The sequence below is a fragment of the Crocuta crocuta genome, unplaced genomic scaffold (assembly GCF_008692635.1).
Source record: "Crocuta crocuta isolate KB4526 unplaced genomic scaffold, BGI_CrCroc_1.0 scaffold518, whole genome shotgun sequence".
Classification (NCBI taxonomy): domain Eukaryota; kingdom Metazoa; phylum Chordata; class Mammalia; order Carnivora; family Hyaenidae; genus Crocuta; species Crocuta crocuta.
The window spans coordinates 2,204,322-2,223,283 of record NW_027530514.1 but is presented as its reverse complement, the minus strand read 5'-3'; the positions used below and the strand labels follow the sequence as shown (position 1 = coordinate 2,223,283).

Here is an 18,962-nt window from a genome sequence, read left to right as displayed (position 1 = left end):
AGAGAGAGAGAGGGAGATACAGAATCTGAAGCAGGCTCCAGGCTCTGAGCTAGCTGTCAGCACAGAGCCCGGAGCAGGGCTCGAACCCACGAACCATGTGATGATGACCTGAGCCGAAGTCGGACACTTAACCAACTGAGCCACCCAGGCACCCCTAATAGTTTTAGTATCTAAGGTAATTTTACCAAGGGCAAGAGGTTTTTTTTTTTAGGCTATAAATATTTGGGGTGTGAACAAAACTATCCATAGTATATCCAGGCATTCTTTTTTGTCAAAATATTTAAAACATTTCAAATGTGTATTGTGTATATATGCACACATGCACATTTTATATATTTATAATTTCAGAAATCACTTACTCTACCCAAGGAAGTGTTTTAAAATGGTAAGTTTTACATCTTAAAAATTAATAGGCTTATAATATTTTGAAGATTCATGAAGATTGTTTTTGAGCCACTGAACTAAGAAAGTCCTCTTATGTATTATTGTCCTTTGAAATATACACAAGTAAATCCTTAACAAAGATATATTAGTTAACATTGATATCAGTGAAACTGTGAATAAAAAAACCTCTAAAACTTATTTTTAAGCCTTATGCAGGGTGCCTGGGTGGCTCAGTCAGTTAAGTGTCCGACTTCGGCTCAGGTCATGATCTCACGGTTTGTGGGTTCAAGCCCTGCGTTGGGCTCTGTGCTGACAGCTAGCTCAGAGCCTGGAGCCTGCTTCAGATTTTGTGTCTCCCTCTCTCTCTGACCCTCCCCTGGTTACGCTGTCTCTCTCTCTCAGAAATAAATAAAACATTAAAAAAAAATTAAGCCTTATGCAAGATAGAGATCTTTTAGATAAAATGAGATTGTTAAGTGACTAATGAAACATGTTTCCTTAAAATGGACTTCTTTATGTTTAAAATAGAACAAAATGTTTAAGATATTATTTTCTTTCTTTCTCACAGGAGGAACAATATATTTTCAATAAGAATCATTAACTGGAAGTACAAGTTTGGTTATTAAATAATGTTAAAATGAAGCTTTAACCAGCAGAGGTAAGAATATGTTACTTTTGTATTTACGAGATCGGAGTATTTGTCGGATTTCTATGAAGAACTATTTCAAAAACTATGAAGGGTCTGAGATTTTATCCCATTTGCAAGCTAATGTGTTACCCTGCCGCAATGCCATGGATGTGGGCAGAAGACTGGAAACTCCTAGATGAAAGAGAAAGATAGATTGTACTCATAGCAGTAGCAGTAGCTATAGTACCAGGCAACACCTGCATATGAGTAGGTGGTTACTATATGAGAGGAACCCCAAGCTAAGGGGACCCAAATCTTTTATAATAGATAGTAAGCCTGTGCCTGACTTATGCCTCAGGGGGAGACTATCTCTATTAATGAATAAACAGATTTGCTCTTTGTTCCAGTATGAGACACTATCTCTGACTTCCAAGACTGTTCCCTAAACATACATCTTTGAAACGTAGCCTGGAACAGAAGCAGTTGGTGTCTCCTTGTAAAACATGCAGAAACAGGAGACTGGAGAATTGTCTTTCAACACTTTCTTAACTCTGAATTGTGTTTTAAAGCATGTGTTATTGATAAAGGTGATTGTTACAGTACTTTTTTGAAATAGTGGAAAGATGGAAATCAATGAAATACTTAATAATAGGAAATGGCTTAAATTATAAGATTTACAGTGTAATAGTAAACAATTGAAAATAATGTTATAAAACCACATTGACATAGGTGTTCATCAAAAAATTAAATGAAATAAACAGATTATAGAATATGCATGAGGTTTGATTCCATTTTTATAGAAATTTTACAAATGCACACACATGAAGAATATATACCCAAGTATACATTTTAGTGGATAGAATCATGAATGTTTTTATTTTTGCTTGTGTGTATTTTTTTAAACTCCTTAAATGAATACTTCAGGCTTTTGTAATGAGGGGAAATTGTTTTTTGAAATTTAAAAATGAATAGTAACTTAAGAACTTCACCTAACAGAAAAAAACCTTCATAAATTTATGGGATTAACGAATGCTAATTCTCTTTTTGACTCTGGGGTTTATGTGCAGTGTGAATAATTAGGTTGCTTACTTTTTTCCTTTACTATTTTATCTGTAATAGATAAAGTCCAGGGTTTCTTTTAGAAATTTGCCATATTATTTATTATCACATAGATGTCACACAGGGAAACAAATCTTAGAAAATGAATTGTGTTAGATTATATCTTAAATACTTGATAATTGCTGTTTAGTAAATACATTATTAGTAAGTATATTTTGTTGATTCTGGTGCTAATTAGTTGGGATAAACTAAGGTACACTGAGCTAATTTGCTTCGTTGTTTCATTTTATTTTCTGCCTATAGATCATACTCTGAAATATGTTAAAATATTAGTGGTTTTGTAAGTTGGCATTTTTGTTGTGCTTCTCGTGATTTTCCCCTTCTTTTACCAAGGTGCTGTCACCAGATTTGTCTTCTGAGTATAAATTGAAAATGACTGAAGTTCAAGCAATGGTAGAATTCTCTGTGGAGCTAAACAAGTTCTACAATGTGGATTTATTTCAGAGAGGGTGTGTATTTTAATTGTGAAGATTATCTATCTTGCATAGGAAAAGATGTACAGTTTTCATTTAATTTAATTGCATACTTACATTCCAGCATGTATAAGGAAAACAATGAACTGTATTCAAGTAATTATTTTCTTAGAGAAATTTTAGTTTTAAGTAGATGCTTAAGGATTATTCATATGGATTTAATGATAATGCTGAATATATGTAATGTGCGTTTATGAATTTGTCCTGAGCCTTGAGAGGACTTTTATGAAAATGCATATGATCTCACTTTTGCTTGTAAAAGCTTATGGTTTATGGGGAAAAATAAAATATATGCACAAAACAGCTAAGTGGAAACACAAAATGATGAATATTCAAGAAGTGTATATAGAAAGTGCTCTAGGAATCAGGACAGAAAGACATCTTTCTGGGTTAATATGTTAGGAAAGTCTTGGAGAGAGAGAATCAAAGTAGGCATAAGATAAAGTAAAAAACCCTTTTGGTAGGAGAGAGCAGCCTGAATCAAGTCTTGGAAATAAGAATGAACATGCTGCTTTAAAGTATATTTGGTAAATTGGATATTTTCTGGGAGAATTGCAGAAGAAAAGATAGTAAAGAAAGGAGAGGTTATGTTTGTGAAGGGCTCTTAGTGTCTGGGAATGGGATTTGGTTGACGGTAGGAATTTGGTCAGCCATCAGTGGTTTCCAAGTAAGAATGAAATTATCACTGTTAGTACAATAAACACTTACTAACATGATGGAGATTGTGATATATTAGGTTAATTGTTGTGTAGAAGAAATAGAAGACTAAGGGACAGTTAGAGGTGCTTGCAGTAACTCAGGTAAAAACCTGAAGTTCTGTACTAAGAGTGGGTGAGAGAGATTTTCTATTTGTTGTTGTTGTTTTGTTTGTTTTATTATTTTTGGCTGGTCTTGGCTTTGCCATCTTGTTGCAAAAATAAAAACAGCTGTCCTCTGCTTTACTCCACATGGTCTCTCACTCCTCAGCAGGACAGGCTGGACTTGTTTTCATAGCAGAGACAGGAGTCAAAGAAAGAGCAGAGGAGGCAGGACCCCTTGCATTGGCTCTCTTGTTACTTCCACTCCATTCAGTTGACTAGGCAACTTATAAGGCTAGCCCAGGAGTCTAAGCTGGCAGTTCTTAGGCTAGTAAAACTTACTTTAAAACTTTATGAGGCTTCTCTATGTCTGATGCAGTTCATTCCAAGCTCTGGAACTCATACTCTCAATTGTCTTTTGAGACATGACTATTCTCTAGATATAATCACTACTATTTGGGGAATCAGAATTCTGTGGGATCATGCCCTTAAACTTCCTAAAAGCCTTTTTGTCAAACTGAATGTCTACTTAGACACTCCCTTAATTTCTTTAGGGATCTTAACAAAAGGATTTATAGTCATGCCCTTAATATGATCTTTGTCCATAGCAGCATTTTATTTGGAAAATCATTAAGGAGTTTTGTTTTCCAATTTAGCAAGTCCTGGTCCATCTTTATTCCCTCTAGGTTCTGTTTGTAAAATGACTAGTTCTTTCTTTAGCTCATCCCTTTCTTGCAAAACTTATTAAACTTAGCAAGGAGCAGCAAGTTGACATTTTCATCATTCTGCGTAGAAATTAATTTGCTCAAGTCCCAAAGTTTCATAGATACATTGTCCAGCTTCTAAGTTATTGCTGACAGTGTATTTACTAAAAGTTTTTTTTTTTTTTGCTATATTACATGGGTTACCATTTTTTAAATCTCTGTTTTTTACCCATTTCTTTTGCTTCTGTAATTATAACTGTTACTTTGGTCCCAAAATCAATGCCACATATTTTAAGTTTTTGTTACGGTACATACTGCTACAAAGTTACTGATTTCTGTATTAGTTATGTATTGTGGCAGTATGCAGCTAATAACAAGCACAAAGCTTCAGTTGCATCACAGAAATAAACATTTATTTTTGCTCACAAGTCTGTGGATCAGCTGAATGGTTCTGGTCATCTGGGCTGACTTGGCTGGCTTTGCAGGGCTCAGTTATGAATTCACACTCAATTGGAAGCTTGGCTGAGTGGTAGCTGATACAGAATGGCCTTATTTGGGTGGACTCAACTCTGTTTTATAATCTCCTCCTCCAGCTTATTTTCACAGAGAGGCAGGGTCCAAAGAGAGAATCTACGCAAGAAGACCTTTTAAGGCCTAGGCTTTAGAACTAGCATACTGTCATCTCTGCCACATAATATTTCCCAAAACAAGTTACAAGGCCAGCCCAGATTTAAGGCTAGGAAACTAAACTCCACCTCGTATTGGGAGTCACAGTGCAAGAGGTGTGAACACCAGGATGCTCACCAGGGTGGGTGAAAAAATCAGAGACATTTTAAAAATCATTCTACTACTCACTTTAACATTTTTTAATTTTTTATTATTAATTTCTGTGAAGACATTTTGAGGAAAGAATAGTAGGATTTAATGACTGACTGCATATGGAGATTGATACCAAGACTGAAAAAGCATTAAAAGTATGTATGTAGGGAGGGGTGCCTAGGTGGCTCAGTCGCTTGAGCATCCGACTTCGGGTCAGGTCATGATCTCTCGATTCATGGATTCGGGCCCCACATTGGGCTCCGTGCTGACAGCTCAGAGTCTGGAGCCTGCTTTGGATTCTGTGTTTCCCTCTCTCTTTGCCCCTCCCCCACTTGCATTCTGTTTCTCCGTCTCTCAAAAATGAATAAATGTTAAAAAAAAATTTTAACTAAAAACTATTTTTAAAAATATATATGTATATATATTTGTAAGGGTATGAATACATGTGATATCTAAGATTACTTTGAAATAGCTCAGCAAAGAAAAAGTAGAGATGAATCAAATATGGCAAAAATCTTTTTAATTGTTGAAGATGGTTAGTGGGCGTATAGGTACATTGCTCTTTGCAAATTGGGTATTTTTGATAATAAGAAATTTAAAAGAGAATGTTGAATTTTAAAATCACATTGACTTGGACAATATTGGTAATACTGAAACTAGTAAGGAAGCTGAAGATTTTTTTCATTTTGATATGTTGAGTTTGAGATAGTTCATAATTAATTGGAATTTTGGAACTGGAGGTAAAGATTAAGTGAATTGTTCCATTTTATTGGCAACCATCATAACATAGCATGTATAATTGCTCTTTTCATTAGTTTTCTCTTATTCTACAATTTGGTTTCCCTACCCATTGAGGACTTTTGAAGAATGTTACTGATCTTTCAAAAATCTAATGACAAAAAAGAAAATCTAATGACTAGAGGATTATTGTTTTTAGATATATGGCTTGATTTGTTTATTTAAGAATATTTTCACTTTTTAATTAAGGTATAATTGACATACAATATTATATTAGTTTCAGGTGTATAACAGAGTGATTTGACATTTGTAATGCATTGCAAAATGATCACCACAATAAGTTTAGTTACCATGTGTCACCATACAGTTAATACCGTATTATTGACTTTATTCGCCATGTTTTATGTTATATCCCCATTACTTCTTTTTTAACTAGAAGTTTGAGCTTTTTGACCCCCCTTTTACCCATTTCGCTCTCCCCAGCCTTCCTCACCTCTGGCAACCATCAATCGGTTTTCTTTATCTGTGAGTTTAGGATTTGTTTGTTTTGTATTTTAGATTCCACATATAAATGAAACCATGCAATATTTGTCTTTCTCTGCTCTTATTTCCCTTAGCATAGTACCCTCAAGGTCCATCCCTTTTGTCACAAATGGCAAGATATCATCCATTTTTATGGCTGAGTACTATTCCATTGTATACATATCACATCTTTATTCATTCATCAATCAGTGGACACTTAGGTGGTTTCCATATCTTAATTATTACAAATAATTCTGAAATGAACATAGAGATGCATATGCCTTTTTCAATTAGTGTTTTCATTTTCTTCAGATAGATACCCAGTATTGGAATTGCTGGATCATTATGGCAGTTATAATTTTAATTTTTCCAGGAACCTCCATACAGTTTTCCATTGTGGCTGCACCAATTTACACTCCCACCAGCAGCACACAAGGGTTCTCTTTTCTCCACTTCTTTAGCACTTATCTTTTGACATTTTGACAGTAGTCCTTCTAACAGGTATGAGGTGACATCTCATGTGGTTTTAGTTTGCATTTCCCTGATGATTAGTGATGTTGAGCATCATTTCAAATACCTGTGTGTCTTTCTTTGGAAAAATGTCTATTTGGATCTCATTTCCATTTTTTAATCGGAGTGTTTGGTTGGGGTTTGTTTATTTTTGCTGTTGAGTTATATGAGGATTTTTCTTTTAAGTTTATTTAAAAACTTTCTTTTAAGTGTTTATTTATATTAAGAGAGAGATGGTGGGAGCGAGGGGGAGAGAGAGTCTTAAGCGGCTCCGCAGTGTCAGCATGGAACCCAATGCGGAGCTCAAGCTCACGAACCATTAGATCATGACCTGAGCCGAAGTCAAGAGTCAGATGCTTAACCCACAGAGCCACCTAGGCACCCCAGAGTTATATGAGTTCTTTACATATTTTGGATATTAACCCCTTATCAGATATATGATTTTCAAATATTTTCTTTAATTTAGAAGGTTACTTTTCATTTTGATGGTTTTCTTTGCCATGCAGAAACTTTTAGTTTGAATTGTCCCACTTGTTTTTGTTTTTTGTTGACTTTGCTTTTGATGTTAGAGTCAAAAAATCATCATCAAGACTTGTGTCAAAGAGCTTACTGCATATGTGTTCTTTTATTTTACTTAATCTTTAGTTAAAATTCTCCTCATGAGAAGTTAAATAGTTCCTAGAAAATTTGTTCTCCTTTGGTTGTAAGATTTTTTTAATTTACTTTGATTTTTGGTTTTAGTTATTTCATGTTTTCAGTAATCAACTATCTCTCTGGAGTTTGCCATGTTTCTTTAAGGCCACATTGTCAATTTAAAGGTTCTAAATTTAATTGACTAGCCTTTCACTCACTGTTCTTTAATTCTGGCTTTGTGACCTGACCATATGTTCTCTCCAATGCTATACCTTCTTAGAAATAATAGTGGTAATATATTTAGTATTTTAATCTTTGTATTATTTACAAATTTAATAATATAGATTACTATCTAGGAAATTATTAAATAAAAATAAATTATTCAGATCCCCTGTATACATCTAAACTCATCCTGATTTGTAATCTTGATTTAGATTTCAATAATTCAATGTGTGTCTCATGTGTACTTGTGTGTATAGATATGTTTATCCTCCATCACATATACAATACTTGCAGTGTAATGATGATAAAACACAAACATTATAATGTTTACTTGTCATTTTTTATTCTACATAAACCGTTATTACTAATGACTTGTTGATTTATATATGTAGATATAAATACTATAAAATCCTGTAGAGTAAATAAGCAAGTACATAAATAAATAGCTCTGACCTTGAAAAAATGCAAATATATGTCTGTCTTTTGTAATTTATAGTGTTAAACCAATTTTTAAAAACCATTATATTTTCTCAAAATTTGCTTAATTTATCTTTATTATTTTTTGAAAGAAAAAATGAATAAATCAAATTAAGCAGTGAAAGTCTTAGATTCCTTACTAACTCCTCTGGTTGCTATGACATTCTCTCATTTCAAGTAAGAAATACCATATATATTTCTTTTGTTTCTCTCATTCATCTTTACATATGCTGGTTTCCCTTTGGGTTTTATTGCATGCTGGTATTTGACCTGTGGATCTGATATGTTGTTTTTCTCCAATAATAAATATTATGGGAAACTATATAGGTAGACCAAATTTATTATTTAATATATACATATATTTGGATATTGAGGTTTTGCATACTTTAAAATATTTTTTGAAATTATTTTTTTGTCTATTTTTCTTTAGTTTTTACCAGATACGTGCATCTATGAAAATTCCACCAAGAGTTCCTCACAGAGTAGAAGCTAGTTTGTTACATGCAGCAGGTAAGCCAAGGAATACTTTTAAAATTTAAGAAAAGTCTGAAGCAACGTTATAATGGCTAAGAATAACTTTTAATAATTATTCTTATTTTGGGGGCGCCTGGGTGGCTCATTTGGTTAAGCATCCAGCTCTTGATTTTGGCTCAGGTCATGATCTCGTAGTTTGTGGGATTGAGCCCCATGTTGGGCTCTGTGCACTTACCTACGCAGAGCCTGCTTGAGATTCTCTCTCTCTCTCTCTCTCTCTCTCTCTCTCTGTCTCCGTCTCCCTCTCCCCCTCTCCCTCCCTCCCTCTCTCTCTCCCTTTCCCCCACTCACTCTCTGTCTTGAAATAGATAAAAACCATTTTTTAAAAAGTCTTCTTCCTTTAAATTATCATTTTTTTAATTACAAATATAAGATACCAAAGAATATCATTATAATACCTCTTATAAGAAATATATTTGAGGCCTCAATAAAACAAGCATGATTATTGGTTCCTTGTGTTTCTCTTTGATTTCTTATGAAGAACAAATGAAAGAATGCATGTGAAATTTCCATATAAACAAACATAAGTAGGGGTGATATCAATTATGTCTTGTAAGATGTAATTTTAAAAAATTTACAGTGAATGTACATATAATTTGATATATGATTACAAAGGTGTTTTATGGTAAAGTTTTATAGTGTGCCAAAAAAAAAAAAAAATGCCAGAAAGCATTATGTAAGGTATAAGATGGATATATTATAGCAGTTCAGTAATTTACCTGTATTCTGTGGAGAGACAACCAGCATTAAAATGTTTGGCCCAAACTGGTGGTCCTGACATAATCAGTGGGCATTTTTTAGCTTTCCTGATACATTATACTCTTGTTTCATTCTATACAGTTAGGAAATGAAATGATTAGTGAAACATTCTAGTGAGTTAACATATATGTCAAATGTGAATAATGAATTTTGAAGGCGTCATTAAAAATAAAATACAACTAACACTAAAGCTACACTGACCGTAATTCAATCTGTTTTTTAAATTTAAGAAAATATTTTAGGAATTTGAAGTGTTTAAGATTGTTTTTAGCATCCTATGTGTACTAAAATGCTGGATTCTGATAATTTTAATGAATTGTACAAAATGGAGAGTTTATTCTTTCTTCCTGAAGACTCTCAAAATGCTCAGGGAGACTTACTGCTTATGACCAAAAATATGTACATTCTTTCTTTAAAAAAAAAAGTCCATTTTTTTCTTGGCCTGGCATACATATTAAAGTATTTATTGTCACTTGGACTTTTGTAAACCCACTTTCTAAAACACAGAGGTTAAAACCACTAATATTACAATAGATTTGGTCCTCTCTTTTTGAGCTTCTTTAATCTAGTAAACTAAATGTCTTCTCTGTTGTGTCTGCTAAAGTCGCCAGTTGAAAACCTAGAAAGAGCTTTTCTCTGGAATCCCTTTTTACTTATTTTTTTCAGCTTTATTGAGAATTAATCGACAAATAGAAGTCATATATTCAAAGTATACAATGTGATTTGTTATATATACATTATGAAATAATTGCCACAATCAAGATAATTAGCACATCCACCACCTCACATGGTTAACTCTTGTGTGTTTGTGTATTTGTGTGTGTGTGTGTGTGTGTGTACAGTGAAAACACTTAAGATCTACTTTTAGCAAATTTAAGTGTACAGTACTTTATTATTAAATATAGTCACCATGCTGTACATTAAATAGAACTGAAAGTTTACATCATTTGACCTCTCCATTTCTCTAGCAAGTACAGTTGCTAGCAAGTACAGTTCTGCTCTTTGTTTCTAGAAAAGACTGTTTTGTTTCCACATGTGATTCTATGCAGTATTTGTCTTCTTCTGTCTGACTTACCTCACTTATCATAGTGCCCTCCGGGTTCATCCATAATGTTACAGATGGCAAGATTTCCATCTTTTTTATGGCTGAATAAGATCTCTCTCTGTGGGTTATATCACATTTTCTTAATTCATTCATCCACTGGCAGATACTTAGATTATTTCCATATCCTGGATATTGTGAATGGGAGTACAGATTTGTCTTCAAGATACTGATTTCATTTCTTTCAAGCATATACCCATGAGTGGATTGGCTGGATCATTATGGTACTTGTTATTTTAATTTTTTGAGGAACTTCTTTTTGAGGAATTTTTTGAAGAACTTCCACCAACAATGCACAAGGATTTCCTTTTCTTCGTGTCTTTACCAACACTTGTTATATTTTGACATTTAGATGTTAGCAATTCTAATAGGTGTGAAGTAATACCTCTTTGTAGTTTTGATTTACATTTTACCTGATGATTAGTGATGTTGAACACCTTTTTATATGTACCTGTCAGTCATCTGTATGTCTTTTTCAGAAAAATGTCTATTCAGATCTTCTGCCCATTTTTTAGTCAGATTGTTTTTGCTATTGAACTATATGAGCTCCTTTCTTTCTAATTTCTTTTGTTTCTAATCCCTTTAGATATATATGATTTTCAGATATTTTTCCACATTGGTAAATTGTCTCTTCATTTTGTCGATGGTTTCCTTTGCTCTGCAGAAGCTTTGTAGTTTGATGTAATCTCACTTGTTTATTTTTGCCTTCGCTTTTGGGGCCAAATCCAAAGAACATTACCAAGATCAGTGTCAAGGGCCTTCTCTCTGAAGTTTTCTTCTAGCAGTTTTATGGTCTTAGGTCTTAAATTTAAGTCTTTAATCCATTTGAGTCAATTTCTGTGAGTGATGTAAGATAGGGATATAGTTTCATTCTTTGGCATGTGGATATCCAATTGTTTCAGCACCGTTAGGACACTATCCTTTACCTATTTTATGTTCTTGGTATCTTGTCAAAGATTAGTTGACCGTGTATGTGAGTTTATTTCTAGGTTTTATTCTCTTCCATTGGTCTGTGTACCTTTTTTTTTTATGTCATTATCATGCAGTTTTAATTACTATAGCCTTGTAATAGTAATACTATAGCCTTGCATTTAGGAAATGTGATGCCTCTAGCTTCATTCATTATTTTCTTAAGATTGCTGTGGCTTCAAATGAATTTAGGATAGTTTTTTTCCTATGTCTGTGAAAAATAGCATTGAAATTTTGATAAGTATTGTATTGAATCTGTAGATCCCTTGTGATAGTGTAGACGTTTTAACAATGTTAATTCTTCGAATTTTAGAACACAGGATATCTCTACCTTCATTTGTGTCTTCAGTATCTTTCATCAGTGTCTTATAGTTTTCAGTGTACGGGTTTTTATCTCTGTTAAATTTATTCCTAAGTATTTTATTAATTACAGTGCTATTATAGGTGAATTTCTCTTTTTTAATAATTGAGTGATTTTAAATTTATGAAATAAACATCCTAGAAAAGCTTCCTTTTATTTACTTTTTATTTGAAGAATAGTTGACATATAATATTATATTAGCTTCAGGTGAACAACACAGTGATGAGATTGCTTTCTTGATTTCTCTTTTAAATAGTTCATTGTTAGCATATAGAGAAGCAGCTGATTTTTGTATGTTGATTTTGTATCCTGTAGCTTATTGAATTTATTGATTAGTTCTAACAACTTTTTGGTGGATTCTTGAGATCATGTCATCTGCACTAAGATAATTTTACTTCTTCCTTTCCTGTTTGGATGCCTGTACTTTCTTCTTAATGTCAAATTGCTGTGGCTGGGACTGCCAGTAATAGAAGTGGTGAGAGTGGATAACCTTGTTCATAACTTTAGAGGAAAGATTTTAACTTTTCACTGTTGAGTATGATGTTAGCAAATGGGCTTGTTCTATATGGCCTTCTATATTACATTGAGATACATTTCTTCTATGCCTAGTTTACTGAAATTTTTATCATGAAAGTATGTTGAATTTTGTTAAATGCTTTTTCTACATCTACAGAAATGATCATGATTTTTATTCTTCCTTCTGTTAATATGGTATATCATGTTTATTTGCATATGTCAATACACCCTTGCATTCCAGAGATAAATCTCTTGATTATAGCATATGATCCTTTTAAAGTACTCTTGAAGGGGCACCTGGGTGGCTCAGTCAGTTAAGCTTCTGACTTCGACTCAGGTCATGATCTCACAGTTCATGAGTTTGAGCCCATGTCTGGCTCTGTGCTGACAGCTCAGAGCCTGGAGCCTGCTTCAGATTCTGTGTCTTCCTCTCTCTTGCACTCTGTCTCTCTGCCTCTCTCAAAAATAAATAAGACATTCTAAAAATTTTTAAAAATAAGATAGTCTTGAATTTGGTTTGTTATTTTGTTGAAGGTTGTTGAATTTGTGTTCATCAGCGATATTGACCAGTAATTTTCTTTTCTTGTAGTGTCTTTGGTAATGCTAGCCTTTTGAAATGAATTTGAAAATGTTCCTTCTTGGTCAGTTATTGGAAAAAATTGAGAAGGATTGGTATTACTTCAACTTAAATGTTTGGTAGAATTCACCAGTGAAGACATCTGGTCCTGGGCTTTTATTTGTTGGGAGATTTATGATTGCTGATTCAGTCTCTCACTTATTGGTCTGTTCAGGTTTTGTTTCTTCATGATTCAGTCTTGGTAAGGTATATATTTCCAGAAATTTACCCATTTCTTCTAGTTTATCTAATTGGTATATAATTTTTCATTGTAGTCTCTTATCCTTTGTAGAAGTTATAGTGTCTTCTCTTTCATTTATAATTATTTTAATCATGTTTTTCTTTCATAGTTCTAGCTAAAGGTTTGTTCATTTTATCTTTTCAAGAAACCAACTTTTAGTTTCATTGATCTTTTCTATTGTCTTTCTAGGCTCTATTTCATTTATTTCCACTCTGATCTTTGTTATTCCCTTCCTTCTGCTTATTTTGGGCTTAGTTTGTTCTTTTTCCAGTACCTTGAGGTGTAAATTTGTTTGAGATCTTTCTAGGTTATTTGTATGGCAGAAATATTACATGTAATTCATACCATTAACAAAATAATGTTCTTTTTACATTATGACAAATATTATTTCAGAAATGTCCAAATAGAGTACTTTCTTTTTAAGTTCCTTAAATGCCTTTTCCTGGACATTGTCACTGTGATTTTGGTTTAGGTTTTTTGTTTGTTTGTTTGTTTTTAGTTGTCTTTTTGTTAGGTGTATGTCCAGATTTAGTCATTGTCACTGTCTCCAGCTTCTGGTACCAGTAACTGTGTGTTGTTAGTGTGTGGAAAGGAAGTGTCTTTTAAGAGTTGATAGCAGACACCAGTCTTTAAAAGAGAAGCCTGGGTTTGGAAAGCAATAGAATTTCAGTTTATATGTGAATATATACTATAACATTTCAGTTTATATGTGAAAACATTATTTATGTATATATTTTTTATAGCATTATACTAGAAAATTTTTAAGAGGTCACATCTTTTTCATGAGAATAGCCAAAGTCGAGAACCTAAGAGCTAGATTTTCAACAGAAGAAAATGTTAATTTCTTTTATACTTTTTCAAAATAGCAAACTTTTGTCTGTCATGTCTAACATGTAATACCTAATATGATTTTTCAAGATCTTTCTTTATCCTGGGGCACCTGGGTGGCTCAGTTGATTAAGCAACCAACCCTTTATTTCAGCTCATGGTTGTGAAGATCAAGCCTTACCTTGGGGTCCGTGCTGAGTGTGGAGCCTGCTTAGAATTCTCTTCTTCTGTCTTTCTCTCTCTTTGCCTCTTCCCCACTAGTCCTCTGTCTCTCGCTCAATAAATAAATAAATAAACAAACAAACACTTAAAAGATCTCTTTTTTGTCTTAATGTTACAATCAATATATTTTATTTTTCTCTGATTTAGACTATCTCATTTTTCTTGTTTACAGTACATGATGATGTTTATGAATTTTTACAAATAAAATGACCTTTAACAAATTTTGAGACGTGCACCTTCATCCCAGTACCACTCACAGTATGACTATCTTTTATATGTGTGTAGTGCCCCATAGGTTCTTGTTTTCATCCTCTAAACACCTCTGTGATCATGTAAATATGGTATTTCAGTTGTATTTTCTGCCATTGTACCCCAAAATAGCCTATCATGTTAAATGTTTAAATTTATATGAAAATTAGGAATAGTAGATCCAAAATAATGTTCTCATGTCCAGATGAATTTTTCCTCACTAGCGATCTGGTAAAATAAAAGAGAGTGCTTAAGCCCAAAGTAGATAGCCAATTTATTCAAGTCTTAGAGGTACTGACTTGGTTCTCTTTTTATTCCCTTTCTCTTCCAATATTTGTTTCATTTTAAAATAATATTTAGGAGTTCTGGTGTTTGTATCTTTTTAATATTAGTAAATTTGTTAGGAAAATGTATCCTTCCCAAAATTTTCTCCAGAAATTATTCCAGCGAATTTGACTGACTTTGTTTTGATCAGTACAGATCATTGATTTCTAGACTCATTCTTGATGGCATTTGAATAAATTTGAATAAATCTGAATATATTCAAATAGGGGCAATTTTTCTTTATCTGGTGTGTTAATTCTCTTTTTACCTCTCTTCCTTAAAAATTCACTTTTTCAATGAAATCTGGCCTTGTGTAGCAACATGGATGGACCTTGAGGGTGTTATGCTGAGCGAAATAAGTCAAGCAGAGAAGGACAAATATATGTTTGCACGTATAGGAGGATTAGGAACTTAACGGAGGACCATGGGGGAGAAGAAGGGGGGAAATAGTGGGGAAAGGGGGAGAGGCAAACCATGAGAGACTCTTGAATGCTGACAAAAACTGAGGACTGATGGATGTGGGGGGGAGGTGGGGATGGGCACGGAGAGGGGCACTTGTGGGGATGAACATTGGGTGTTATATGGAAACCAACTTGACAGTAAACTATTTGTAAAAAAAAAAACAAACAACACTTTTTCTTCTAAGGGCTTGGGTTTTCTCTATACTTTTTATTTCATACTCTTATTTTTCTTGTTCAATGTGTACTATCATCTCAAGACCTTTTCTTTCCAGCACTGTATATTACTGTAATTCCTATACTCTGTGTACATTTCTAAAAACTTTTAGAAGAAGGAAGAAATGATTTTGTCTGTGAGTTGCAGAAGGGCAAGTTAGATGTGGTAGGAATTAGATGGTATCATACAGCTCGTTGCAACACATTTAAATTATTTCCAGCACGAAATTGTGCTGACAGTGAGAGGTTTGAGTCAGGAAATAGCTGTCATCCACAATAGCATCAGTCATCAAAGACAATGAATATTTATAGGGCTGTTGAAAATTGATTAATAAGAAAATATTTACAGACTTCTACAACAAAGAAGTCATTGTTGGTTCTAAGAAACTGGCCCCAGTTTGAAATGTTAGAGCACTATGTACTATTTTGATAAAAAGTTCAAATAACAACTCCCCATTTCTAATAATGGTAGTATTTCTTAGAAAGAAACATATATTGTTTTATTTGCTTTTTAATACCTGCCCATTCCTTTTTTCTGAAAAAAATAATTTTATGCAAAGAATACAAATAGTCAAAAAATACAAATAGTTTCTATTAGTCTAGAAAGATTTGTAGTGAAAACATAGTTACTTCTCTAGATGCATCCACTTTTCACTATTTCTCTAGTTCTAGTGGTCTCCTCTATATAGACTTTTTTACTTCCTGGTATGATAAATGACAACTGAAGATTATACTACTTCCTCCTCCTCTTCCCCTCCACTTTTTTAAGAGATGCTATTATTTCTATATCTTTCTTTGACTCTTGACTTTGACTGTTACTCTTAAATAATATATTATTTAAATCTCCATTTCCTATTTCAGTAAATATGACAAACCCTATTTTGTAACATAAGGAGATAAGCTTCTTATATTATCTCCTCTTTCAGATTTTCTCTTTTCTTCCACCTTTCAACTTGTTAAATATATCCTTTGTTTTATACGATCAAAGTTGCTAACATTCATATTCTGTTTTGTAACTGTAGTTAAATTTTAATGTGCTTTGTCTATGGGTTGATTCCAAATGTTGAAAACAAGTAAACAGCATTTTCATTTTTAGGGTAACATCAGAGGGGGAGTATTTATAAAATTGAAATGACTATCCAACATAAAGAAGGAGGGTCTTAAGTTTCTGGCAAGACAAGACAAATCTAGTTACCATTTTGATGTTGATCTGGGTCACCTGTTATAAAGAGGTAGCTATAGATATATCTTAGAAGCTGTGGATTCAAAGATACGGCTCTGTTGTAGTTAACAAAGTAGTGATTTGGAATCAGGATACTGGCTTCCTTTTATGTTACCTTGGGAAACTCACTTAACCTCTGTGAGCCTCAGGTTCTCATCTGTGAAGTTTGTTACCTGGTTTACAGGATTATGATGTGTTAAATAAGTGAAAGTTCTCAGCAAACTATAAAGGGCTATGTATATGTAAAATATTATTATTTGACTCCTGGTACTGTAAAAAAAAATGAGAAACAGTCATGTTTTGACCTACTGTATATAATATACTCTTTGTGAACCGCTTAATGTAAAGTGCTAAAAATTGTAATAATGTTAATTTGATGATTTCCTGTGATTTATGTAATTGTATAGCATAGTAAGTACATAGGAAAACATCTCATGTTAACAGGTAAATTATAAGGTTTTTTAAATTAATAAAGCCATTTCTGGGATAAGAAGAATGAACTAGAATGACCAAGGGCAAAAGGGAAATCGAAGGGGAAGAAGGGATATCACAAAAGACTTCTGAATTTATAACTTGTCAAGGAAATCTAAGTACCTACACTTGGATTTCTGAGCTTATACAACTAACTTAATCTCTAGATAGTGTTTGAATTTGGATTTGTTCTGCCACTCGCTAGCAAGTCTTGTTCTGCTACTAACTAGCTGTTTGGTCTTAAGCAAATTATTCAGTTCCTCTGAGACTTACCTAATCAGTGGATGGGAAAAAATCCCTCTCTTACAGTGTGTTTGTGAAAATTAAGTGAGAAAGTTAGATACAGAGACCTGGTATAATCCTTAGCAAATATTGGTTCCCTTTGTCATGACCTTTTCATATGCCTTTTCTTTCTTAGTTTTCAAGAATTAGCCTTACTAATACACAAGATAACTTGGTGGTATGGTTTAACCTTTCTATACCTCCATTGGGTCTTTTCTTCCCTATGAGACAGCTACTTATGAGTGTAAGGGTTTTGTGATATGTAAGAGTGTACTGCATACCTATGTTTAAACTAGCTTATCGGTGTGACGTAGAAGACCAAGCACAGGTTTTGGGGCAAACAGCAGTGGCATTTGCTTCTGGGTAAATTATTTAAATTATCAGAGCCTTGATATCTATAAAATAGATTAGTTCCTGCCCTATAAAATTGCCTAAAAGATTAGTAACAATCTACATAAAGCACAGTGCCTGGCACGTAAGTGCTCTGTAGATGGTAGCTAGTAGTAGTAGTAAAATAAAACCACTACTTTTTTCGTTTTCTTTTTTATTGAATAAATTTGACATGTAGTGTATAAATTTACAATATGCCATGTGTTGCTTTGATACATTTATTTAATGTGATTGTAACAATATTTATTGATTATATAATTGTAGCACAATATTGTTGCCTATAATCATTATACTGTACAGTAGATAACTATGGCTTATTTACTGCTCTTTACACGTTTGTATTCTTAAGTAACATCAATCCTATTTCTCCACCCCCTCATCCCCTGTTAACCACCATTTTATTCTGTTTTTTATGAGTTTAAGTTTTTTAGATTCTACAAATAAGTAATATGCAGTATTTTTTATTTTTCTGACCCATCTCACTTAGCATAATGTACACAAGGTCCATCCATCTTGTTGCAAATGGCAAGATAGTCTCCTTTCTAACAGCTGAATAAAATTCCATTGTATATATACACACATCTTTTTTTATCCATTCATTTATTGTTTCCATATCTTGGCTATTGTGAATAATGCCACAGTAAACATAGGAATGTATTTATTGCCCTGAAATCTTTTCATTTCCCTTAGGTATATACCAGAAATGAAATCGCTGGATGCTGTGGCAGATCTTATTTTAATTTTTTTTTTTCAGGAAAGAGGGTTTTATTTATTTATTTCTCTTCTTTTTTCTTATTTTAATTTTTTAAGGATCCTCGATGTTTTCCATAGCAGTCAGACCAATTTACTTTCCCACAAACAGTGGATAGGGTTTCCCTTTTTACCACATCCTTCTTGACACCTATTGTCTCTTGTCTTCTTGAAAATAGCCATTCAAGTACATGTAACGTGATAACTCACTGTGTTGTTGATTATTATTTCTCTGATGTTTAGTGGTGAACATCTTGTCATGTGCCTATTACCCATTTTGATGTCATCTTTGGAAAAATTTCTTTATTTTTCTTCTATGAGACTGCTATTTATGAGGAGAAAGAAGGGAAATTGCATAAAACTTCAAACAATAATGTATGAGGAAGGTCTTATTACTCATATATTTATATTTATATATGTATATAT

At 33.2% G+C, this 18,962-nt stretch overlaps 1 protein-coding gene across 4 annotated transcripts in view; it reads left to right on the top strand.

Moving 5' to 3' along the window:
• The first annotated feature begins 966 nt into the window (after positions 1–966).
• Positions 967–18,962, top strand: part of FAM135A (family with sequence similarity 135 member A) — a 114,558-nt gene continuing 96,562 nt past the window's right edge. For all 4 annotated transcript variants that reach the window (XM_077767246.1, XM_077767243.1, XM_077767245.1 and 1 more), the window contains exons 1-3: positions 967–1,042; positions 2,465–2,580; positions 8,457–8,536. In XM_077767246.1, the coding sequence (XP_077623372.1) occupies positions 2,504–2,580; positions 8,457–8,536 (157 nt within the window). In that variant the 5' untranslated portion in view covers positions 967–1,042; positions 2,465–2,503. The remainder of the gene's footprint in view (positions 1,043–2,464; positions 2,581–8,456; positions 8,537–18,962) is intronic.